The sequence below is a fragment of the Physella acuta genome, unplaced genomic scaffold, assembly GCF_028476545.2.
Source record: "Physella acuta isolate Inbredline_101_S28 unplaced genomic scaffold, ASM2847654v3 ptg000386l, whole genome shotgun sequence".
Taxonomy (NCBI): Eukaryota; Metazoa; Mollusca; class Gastropoda; family Physidae; genus Physella; species Physella acuta.
In genome coordinates this window covers 519,472-530,885 of record NW_026731905.1, presented here as the reverse complement: position 1 = coordinate 530,885, position 11,414 = coordinate 519,472, and the positions used below count along the sequence as shown (strand labels likewise).

Genomic DNA, 11,414 nt, shown 5'->3' with positions numbered 1-11,414 from the left:
TCCAACCCCACAGACACACACATCACATCACTAACACCACACACACATCACATCTCCAACCCCACAGACACACACATCACATCACAAACACCACACACACATCAGATCACCAACACCACACACACACATCACATCACAAACACCACAGACACACACATCACATCACCAACCCCACAGACACACACATCACATCACAAACACCACATACACACACATCACATCACCAACCCCACAGACACACACATCACATCACCAACACCACAACCACACATCAAATCACCAACACCACAACCACACACATCACATCACCAACACCACAACCACACACACACATCACCATCACCAACACCACAGACACACACATCACATCACCAACACCACACACACATCACATCACCAACACCAAGACCGCAGACATACACACATATCACATCATCAACAACACAACCACACACATCACATCACATCACATCACCATCACCAACACCACAACCACACACATCACATCACCAACACCACAACCACACACACACATAACATCACGTCATATATATATATACTAGGCATGCTGCCCAGCTTCGCTTAGGCTTTCGAAAACATTGAGAATTTGAATGCTTAATTAATTCGCCCGAAGGTCGGTCTACGACCTCAAGAGTTATGTAGAGGTTCCTCCGTGGACATTTTTTTTCGATTTATAGCTCATATAAGGTACCGGTCAGTCGAGGTCAGTTTTGACCCCCACATCGTAGACTTTTCGGCCAACCGGCCCCCGTGTTCTGTCGCACCAAGGCAAGATCATGCCAAATTTGAAGCGCCTGCGGCGCCGGGAAGTGCCCTATCGGACACCCGACAATCTAGATCTAGATCTAGATTCCTAAAAGAATTTTTTTTTAAAGTTTAGCCCGAGCATAATAAACAAGTTAATAAAAAGTCTAGTGACAATTTAAGCGCAATTTCCTTATGTTATCCATAACAATTTTAAATTGAGATAAATCATATATTCAGCAAATAAATAATGCAACACAAGTAGTTTTAATAATTCAAAACAAAATAGAAAAAATATTTATTAACGAGATTGAAAAAAAATAATTCTTTATAGTTATTTAAATAGTAGTCTATAATTTATTTTCTACTTTTTAGTGCATTATTATATAAAAGCTTGTTCATCAAAAACGAGTTTCAGTGGCTTTTCCACACGAAGTTTGTCCATCATATCTTGACATTTCTTTGTTCCTGGTGTCGAAGGCTTGATTGTGAAAGTGCCGAGGATGAAGAGACCTTGAAGAGATGTGGCTCGCGACAGTCCGACATATTGAAGTTGACGGGTCAAGTCTTTCATGCTCACAACAACTGATTCCATCGATGCTCCTTGAGACTTGTGAATCGTTATCGCTTCCGCCAACACAACTGGAAATTGTTCGCGTGTCACTGTGAGGCCTTTAAGGACATTGAAGGTTCCTTTCAGCAAATTGATTGGCGTCCAAGTAGAAGGAATGGGACGGGTGACTGAAGGATTATCGGTTGGAAGGTGAACTCTTCCACGCTTTGATCTTGCAGTCGCACCGACTTCCGGGTTGGCAAATTCGAACCAAATGGTTTTCAGGTGATGGTCTTTGATTTCGAGGTGGCGAAGAACACCCGTTGCACCATTGAACAAGCCATCTTGCGTATCAATATTAGATGTCACCATATACTTAACACCCACCGTGAAGTAATTTGTTGTCGGTAGAGCTGCCATATCTTTTACAGGCTTCGGCTTCTTGACTCGTTTGCCTTTGTCCTTTCCAGTAATGTGAAACTCGGCTTTTGCCTTAATTGCTGCCGTTTCTTTGGGATCCTTGCCCGTCGGATACTTGTCGATAGCAGGAAAATCTAGTTGAAGTGGTGCACTACCAGAAGGTTTAGGTGGAAGCTTGCTCAGTTTTTCTCGAGCCATAATATTGCGTTTCTTGTTGAAGTCATCAACATCCTCGTTCCGAAAGAAGATATGAATCGCATTTTGTCCTCGTTCTGGAAGAGTGCTTGAGGTGAACTCTCTCGATTTGAACATTGCGGCTTCTTCCTCTGTTAGCGATCCATTAGCGATTCCACCTAACGCCTTTGCGAACTTCCAATCATCTTTCTGTCTCATGATTTCCGTCAGCTCATACAGCTCGAAGAGAGGCCAAAGAGTGTTGCCGGCAAGTGAAGCTAGGTCCTTTTTAGGTTCTTCAAACACATATTGTGCAAGGACTGGCGGGATTTGATTAAAGTCGCCGACCACGATGACTGGAATGCCACCAAAAGGAAGATCTTTATTGAACAGCTGACGAAGCCGCGAGTTGACTTGATTGAAATTGGCCAAGCTCAGCATCGAAATTTCGTCGATAATGAGCAGCTTCAGGTTTAGAAACTTTGAATACAGCGTGTTTAGAGCATCACTGGAAAGTTCCTTGGCCTTCGAAGCACCTGCTGTCACTGATAGGCTGAGCGCTGATGTTACTGTCATGCCGCCGATATTGTGTGCTGCCTTTCCGGTAAACGCCGTAAGAAGTACTTCGATAGATTCAGCTGAACCAGCTTCACCGCGATAGTGGCGAGTCACCGTCTGATAGATGGCTTCAATCAGCTTGCTTTTGCCTACACCTGCGCCGCCGCTGATAAAGTGATAGAAGGGAAGTTTGCCATTTTTGAGACAACTTAACAAATGCTGGTGATAGTTATGTTGACGAGCGTTGAGCGAATCGATAAGCTTGTTGTAATCATCGTTGGAGAGCATTCCTGGCACTTTGTAGCGTTTGACTTCCTCGCCTACTGCGACGTCTTGTCCAAGCTCGTTTAGCAGATCAGGAACAATAACTGTGTCATCATAGTCGTAATAATTTACATCAGGCTTGATCGGTTGGCCATTTTCATCGAGAATAGTTTCTTCGGCATTCGCATTTTCTTCTTGATCGCGCTCCGCTTGAATGTCGATGTAAATCTGGTTCAAGTCTTCACCGATCTTGTTGTAATTTTTGTAGTTGGCATCGATGACAATTTTTTTCTCGAGGAAGATTGCCTCACAGTTTCCCTCCTCGATTTCTTTGACTTCATCACGCCATGGCGAATAGAGCATGACCATTTCTCGGAAGTAATTGGCGGGATCCTTGTCTCGAGAAAATCTGCAATAACGAATGACCTTCGGCCTCTTTCTCTCTTTGATAGATCCACTATTGTCTTTGAGCTGAAACACTTTGAGCTTTTTTGCCGCACCCTCATCTTCATCGTTGATCATCTCTTCAACTTCAACATCATCGGCAAGCTCATCATCCTCAGCATCCTTCTTGTTGCCTTTGCCTTGATGCGTGTACTCGGCGATGAAATCTGCGAGGCATTTGTCTTCGAGCTCATCAGGACGAAGTGAATAGCGATCTACTGGGCCTTTGAGATAGATGTCTTGACTGTCGGGATCTTTGTCTCGAATTCTTTTCAACTCCGCATCGGGCTTGAGAATTTTGTGTCGATCCTTGCGAGGTCCTGTTGGGATGAAGTCAACTACGACGCTGCTTGATGCCATCTTAAGTTGGAGTCGAATCCAAGCGACTTCTTGAGCCGAGATCTCAGTGCAATTGTACAGAACGTTGGAAATCTTCTTCAGCTTTTCCTTATGCGTGAAGTTGCCTCTTTTGAAGTCAGCCACAAGCTCACGAAGAAGGCGGGAGAGTCCACGTTGTGACTTGTTGATATAGTCGACGACGTATGAGACACACTGGTAAGGATTCGTGACGAACTGGATATCCATATTGGAGCGCATAAGCGAAAGGATCTTCTTGTTGTATCCATTAATGCGACAGTCCTTTGGAAGACGCTTTAGGAAAACCTTTTCTTGAGTGAGGGTGGTACTTATTGCATCTGTATACTCTTTATTGGTACATTCGAGAACAGCGAGCAGATCGTTAAAGTCACCGACTGTATTCTCCTTCGTCTCCAAGTCTAGAACCGCACGAAGTTTAGCCTTAATCTCGCGAAGCTTCTTTTGTTTTTCCTTCGGCATCTCTTTTAGAAGTTCCTTGTGAATCGGGCTCAACATTCTCGTTTGGTCCATCGGAGGTATTGGATAGTTGAATCGGCAAACATTCTGGCCGTCCCTCATGCGATCGCAAGTTGAAGTGCACTTGTGGAATTGAAATCCAATTATGTCTTTGACGTCTGCGGCAACAGTGTCTGTAGTGATCATTTTGTCGATGAACTTTATGCACTCCTCTTTTGAATCATTGCTTTCCGCATCGAAGGCAGGAGCATTTTTAAGCCAGACCAGCATGTGTACGTGTGGAGAGCCCCGGTGTTGAAACTCAATTCTGTAATACAAGTTTTCCATCTTGTAATCTTCGAACGGGCCGCCTTCGGTGTTCCATGTCTTTCGAAGTTCTCTGAAGCGATGATCGAAGTGAAGGGCACATGTCACAGGATCTTTTCGAATGAGCTCAGCCTTCTGGTTGAATGAGAGTGCCATGGCTTCCTCCTCAGTGATGTCCTTTTTGTGCACAGTTCTCATCAACGAGACTATCAGTTCCGGCCAGTGAGTTTCAGCTGCAGATAGCGTGATGAAGAAGGTGAATATACCATTTTGTCGAACTTGTGCGAGAACGCTTTTCTTTTGCGCTTCCCAATATGCTGGTGTACCGGTGACAGTCGATGCGAAGCGATAAATGTTGTCATCAAGCTGCTGCGTTAACAGGAATTCCTTATTGAGTGCTTGGCTTACAGTGACACCTCGATCCTGGCCAGTTCTACGAAATGCGTATGACATTTGTCCCTGTAGTTGAGCGATCTTCGTCTTTTGATAAATGAAGAAGAGAACTTCAGCTCGAGCACATCGACGATCACTGCGACGAATCTGCGACTTTGCTATTTCCGCGTATGAAAGCTTTTTCCCTGCTGGATGTATCGGTTCTCGCATGTAGCCACCCCAAGTTCTCGCGAAAATTAACTCCTCGCAATAAGGATCCATGAGGAGAGGAATTGGAATTTCTCCTTCACCTGGTGCAAATCGTACTCCTTGCGTAAAGTCTAACATAGTCTCTTCTTCAATGTAGTGACGGTTCGACTGAAGCATTGTGGCCATCTCATCGATTTCGGCAAGGCAAGGAAAATGATTGTTTTTAGCCATCTTGTCCTTTAGGGCGAGAATCTCATTGACTTCGTCATGTGTCAGATCAGGAATTTTTTCGCACATACGAGCAAGAACATCAGGATGTGTCTTCTTTGGTGAAGCAGTCGTGGAAGTAGATGAAGCATCATCGATTGAGATTGATTGTTTTGCACATTCTTGAAGCTCGGTGATATCCAGCATCTCAACATCATCATCATTTGGCAGGAGCCTTGTGGTCTCGAGATGAATTGCAGTTGCTATGACAAGCATGCATACGAAGAATGAGTAGATGTAAAGATAAAGCTCGTAGTCGTTGTTTAGTGTGATATCATACTTCTTGTAGAGCGGAGTTGTGCACAAATATTCGGCAGCTTTGTATAACTTGCGTGGTTCAATTCTCTCCTTCCATGTGAAATGTCGATGACTCATGGCACGCATGAATTCCAGCTCGATAACTTCAGCAGCGTTTGGGTGTGCAGGAATTGACTTTAGCATATTTGGGACGTTGACTGGAACATTGACAACACCAGACTTAAGTCCAAGCTGTCTGTCACATCCGAGAGGCCGCAGCTTCATGAACAGGATTCTTGGTGACACGCAACGTTCTTCAAGATCAGTGAGCGACTTGACTATCTCAGGAACATATGGGAAGGCAAGATTAGAATGCTTGATATTGACACGAGGGAATTCCACTTTCTTGATGTAGTTCCAACATGTGTGGCAGAACTTGTATTCGACGTCATTGAGATGGTCATCGAGAATCATATTGTTAATGTAGGTATCTGCCTCTGGAATGACTTTAGCTCTTGCTTCCTGCACAACCTTGTCGTGAGCGTTCATCGCAGCCACTGCTTTCGCCTTGCTAGCATTTGTATTCGCCTTCGAAACATTCGACTTCAAATTGACAGCTTTGGATTTTGCCGCCTGCTCAGCTTCTTTACTTGGATACATCAGCTTGTTGACGAGCTTCTCGAAGAGCTTATCATGTGTCGTCGTTGTAAGTTGATGAGAAAAGAAAAGACAGTCACAGCTTATGCACGTTTTGTCCGATCCATCCTTAATCTTGAGCTTGTAAATGTCTGCAGCGACGTCATACGGCATGAGGTGTTTTAGTTTACGACGTTTAGCGGCAGTGTCGGCTTTTTGTTCAGTTGCGCGATAAGCAGCACGGCGTTGTGAATTTGATTCCAGCTCGGTCTCAAAATAGTCGGGATCTTGACGATAAGTTGCACAACGCTTAGAATTTGATTCCAGCTCGGCCTCATAATAGTCGGGATCTTGACGATAAGTTGCACAACGCTTAGAATTTGATTCCAGCTCGGCCTCATAATAGTCGGGATCTTGACGATAAGTTGCACAACGCTTAGAATTTGATTCCAGCTCGGCCTCATAATAGTCGGGATCTTCACGATAAGTTGCACGACGCTTAGAATTTGATTCCAGCTCGGCCTCATAATAGTCGGGATCTTCACGATAAGTTGCACGACGCTTAGAATTTGATTCCAGCTCGTCCTCATAATAGTCGGGATCTTCACGATAAGTTGCACGACGCTTAGAATTTGATTCCAGCTCGGCCTCATTATAGTCGGGATCTTCACGATAAGTTGCACGACGCTTAGAATTTGATTCCAGCTCGGCCTCATTATAGTCGGGATCTTCACGATAAGTTGCACGACGCTTAGAATTTGATTCCAGCTCGGCCTCATAATAGTCGGGATCTTGACGATAAGTTGCACGACGCTTAGAATTTGATTCCAGCTCGGCCTCAAAATAGTCGGGATCTTCACGATAAGTTGCACGACGCTTAGAATTTGATTCCAGCTCGGCCTCATAATATTCAGTATCAGTTGCTCTTTTGGTAGCCATTCGTCGTGTATTTGCTTGCCTCTCAGCACTTCGATATTCTGGATTGTTTGCCCGCTTCTCAGCCTTTCGTTTAGCTTCTGCTTGCTTCCATGACTCAGCTGCTTTTGTTGTAGGCACAGACTTTCGAGAGGATCGTCGAATATTGCTTGGACCAGCGTCTTGATGAAAAAGCGTATGAAGTGACACAGTAGCTTGAATTGATGCCGGCTGCTCATTGGAAGTTGGTTGAGTTGCTACATCGTCATCCTCAGGATCCACCAAGTGACTTAGATCAGGAAGCGAAACATTTTTGGTTTGATATGACTTGTATACTTTCTTTTTCCGATTGGTGAGTGATGAGGAGCGTTTCTTAGGCATTTTTATAGAGACCAGCAGAAGGGCGGGGGCTGTGTACAAGTTGCCCAAAGGCAATAAGGGAATAAACCTAACTACTAACTACTAACTAAACTAAGTACCTTGAAATCAAGAGCAGGGTTATTAAAACCATTGATTAGTTGAACTTGATTATCAACATGATAATCATTAAGATGGTAGATCTCTACTTCCGGCATGTATATACAACCACACCACACGCGTCATCACGTTCAATAGATGCGTCATCGCGTTCCATGGCTGCGCCATCACGTTCAGTAGGCGCGCAATGGTTTTTAGTCATATAACTCTATTGTTTTTAAACAGTAGGCGCGCAATGGTTTTTAGTCATATAACTATTGTTTTTAAAAAGTAGGCGCGCAATGGTTTTTAGTCATATAACTCTATTGTTTTTAAAAAATGTGAAAAAACGATTAGGCCTAGCGAAACAAAACCTTGTAATTGTAACTCCCTATCACTCTCATATAAATTATAAATAAATTAATAGGGTAAACGTTTGAATTAATAAGTAAATAAGTAATAAATAAATAAACTTATAGCAAGATCTAAAAGATAGCGAAAAATAGATATCTATATATTGCTATATAGTACTGTAGTGTATTCTGTATAATGTAAGTTTAAAAAAAATTTTGTGACCAAACGAAAGGATATTTTTGAAAACTTTCTTCGGGAATATTGCTCTAAATTATGGCAGGAATCGATTGGTAAATGTTTCAAGTCGCTAAGTGGTCTGGTTGCCTAGATATGGGCCAAAAAAACTGCATTTTCTGGAGGTTTTTTGGCTTTTCCGGGAAATCCATGAAAGAAACCCGGAATTTTTATGGCCTATCTTCATCCTCGTAACTTGCCTAACACAATTGCTTTTGGAAAATTTCCTTATGTTATCTAAAAATAGCTCTGTCGTAGCGTAAATCAAGAGCAGGGTTAGTAAAACCATTGGTTGGTTATTAAAACGTTTTTTATTAATTTTTTTTTCAGTATTTTACATGTTTTATTTACAATAGAGTTACATGACTAAAAACCATTGCGCGCCTAGCTACCGAACTTGATGTCGCAGCCATAGAACGTGATGGCGCAGCTATTGAACGTGATGACGCGTGTGGTGTGGTTGGAAAAAAATGCCTACTAATTCGGTCCAAATTTTAATTAATTAAAAAACAATTGTGACCGAACGAAAGGATATTTTTGAAAACTTTCTTCGGCAATATTGTTCTAAATTATGGCAGGAATCGATTGGTACATGTTTCAAGTCGCTAAGTGGTCTGGTTGCCGAGATATGGGCCAAAAACTTATTTTTTTCGAGGTTTTTTGGCGTTTCTGGGAAATCCATGAAAGAAACCCGGAATTTTTATGGCCTATGTTCATTCTCGTAACTTGCTTAACAAAATTGCTTTTGGAACTAGTCATCGATATTGCTTCGTTGAGGAGGAGATACGACTTAAAGCTGCGGACACACATCCATCCATCCATCCATCCATCCATCCATTCATTCATACATCCAGAAATGACGGGTTAATAAACGCAATTCTCCAGAATGGAAATTGCGCTAAAAAGAGTACATTAACCAAGTTGACTTGCTGTGTCTCGAACCCGCACCACCTGCGTGGTTTAATGTACACTAACATCTCCGCTATTTAGGCACCTTATAAAATACGGAGAATGAAACACGTATTTTAAAATCTTCACTTACGCGAATATGCCTATTCTTTCAAATTAATTTTTTATCCCAAATTAGCCAGTTCCAAACAAAGATTTTGTATAAAATAAATAAGTCTTGAAATAGTTTAGTCCTAATATAGAAATTTATTTTTGGAATTGATTTTAGAGAAGTTAGAGTCTAAATCTAGATCTTAGCGTCTGCGTCTAGATCTAGTTATTGCGTAGATTTAGATTTAGATTTAGTCTAGATCTAGAATCTCTAGATCTAGAATCCAAATACATAAAATAAATTTTATGAGTTTAGGCCGGAAAAATTGTATTGTATACATTTCATAGTGTACGTAGATCTAAATCAAATTTGAATGAAATAGTTCATTTCTTTTCATTCTAAACACGGCAGATGACGTCATTAGTTAATGTATAAGCAATAGTGACGTCACAGTTTTATGCGTTCTTTTTCACATATATTAATGCTTTTCCGGTTGCATAAATAATACTGTTTCTCTACATTCGAATACGCCTTTAATTTTTATTTTTCTTCTTTAACTAAAATTGTGGTTATACATTTAAAACATCTAACATATTATTTTCAACAAAAGTCCGTAAAAAGTTCTTCATATATCGCTGCCGATTCTGACGTGATGTCCGGCGAAAATATTTTGCGGCAGCCGATCAAACACTATTTTCTATGAAAGACTCAATGAAATTTTCAATGACAGAGTCAATGATAACTACCGCTCTCCTGTATTTTTCTCTTAAGAAACTCAATGATAAAGCGTTAGTAGTTATAAAGAGAGAGAGAGTTTATCAAAACGGAAATAATTCAACTCGTTTAATTAATAAAGCGTTAAACGTAATTACTAATTCTTAATTTCTCAGCGATTGATACAATTGTTTAGGGACAATTAAACTATTTTTTTTAAATATAGATCCTCGATCTTCATTTATAATTTATTAATTAAAATAAGATTTTTAAAAAATAATTAAAACAGGTCTTTGTACTATATTATTAAAAAAACACAACTAATGAATGTAATAAATAATTTTGACTATTTCTCATTCTAAACCTATCGAATATCTTTTTTTTTTTAAATGCAAGGTAATCTTTTATAGAACCTACATGATTAACTTTTCTTCTAACAATAAAAAAAAATCTAAATAAAAACTATTATTCCTACAAATATTAGAGTAGTCTCCCTTGACAGTTTCTATTCGAATGTATTTTGTGTTAATTTTTCGGTATGAAATACAGTTGACTTTTTAAATAAATTATATAAGAAAATAATCTATCTCTGTGTATATTTATTTTTAAAAAATATTATTACAATAATTAGAATAGGTGTTACTGGTTAAATAGCAATTATTCTCATTCTAAATCTTTGGCTATCGAGTTTCATGGGTTTTTAAATTTAAGATTGTGAACACATTAGCTTGACGAAAATGATTATATACACTTAAATACATACTAAAATTTACTTTTGTTAATAAACCTACACTATTTTATGCACACATACAAAAAAGAATATTTTAGCGGCAGTTACAACGTCAAAAAAAAAAAAAGGAAACTCCTTTATACTGAATAGTTCTACGTAACAACAAAAATGTAAAAATACATAGTCCTAGAGCACACTAACACATACATATATACATACGAAGATATGTGTGTGTGTAAGTAGGATGTGAGGTGTGTAGACAGGCGGGGTGGAAGGAAAGCAGTTTGGCAGGAATAACGGTAGGTAGGAAAGTAGGTAGGCAGACAGCAGCGCAGGCAGGTTAGTAGATAGGTAGGTACGTAGGCAGGGAGTTAGGTATGTAGGTAGGTGGGCGTAGGTAGGAAGGCGCCTCACTCGGTATAGTGAGCGATTATAGTAGCCCATCATATTCATAGCGTTTTGCAATTATTAAAACGAACAAAGGTACCATAGTACTCACGGGAAAACCCGGGGAGCTAAATGGAACCCTGCCAGGGCGCCCCTAATTCGGTTTAATTATAAAATGTCGTGTGCCACCGTGTCCCTATTGTAGGGTGCTCTTTAAGGAGGCACTCTCTGTAGAGCCCGGGGCGCTCGCTGTCGCCAACTGCCGGGGCGCTCGCTGTCGCCAACTGCCAGGGCGCCGGCGGGCGCTCATTATGCTACTTAGTGAACATTTATAGTAGCCCATCTAAACCGTAGGGTCGCCCGAGATGGGTCTTGGCCGCTCTGGGCCACTCAACCGCCGGGGAGCTGGCGGATGAACCTGGTGTAGTTTTATCACTGAATCTCAGAGGCGTAGCACCATTCCTGGCGCCTGGGGACAAATTTTCAATTTGGCGCCCTCCCCCCTCCCGCCGGAGACAAACTTTCAATTTGGCGCCCCCCCCGTATTTTTTAAATATTTATAATGCAAAACTATAGCTAAAATG

General features: G+C 41.1%; 1 protein-coding gene across 1 annotated transcript; it reads right to left on the bottom strand.

Moving 5' to 3' along the window:
* Positions 1-1,147: 1,147 nt before the first annotated feature.
* On the bottom strand, positions 1,148-7,336 carry LOC131942078 (uncharacterized). The gene has a single exon (XM_059301785.1). The coding sequence runs from the start codon at positions 7,334-7,336 to the stop codon at positions 1,148-1,150; it is 6,189 nt and encodes a 2,062-aa protein (XP_059157768.1).
* Positions 7,337-11,414: the final 4,078 nt, after the last annotated feature.

What these genes read in the sequence shown, in the direction of transcription:
- LOC131942078 (XM_059301785.1), bottom strand. Translation starts at nt 7,336, where the DNA reads ATGCCTAAGAAACGCTCCTCATCACTCACCAATCGGAAAAAGAAAGTA.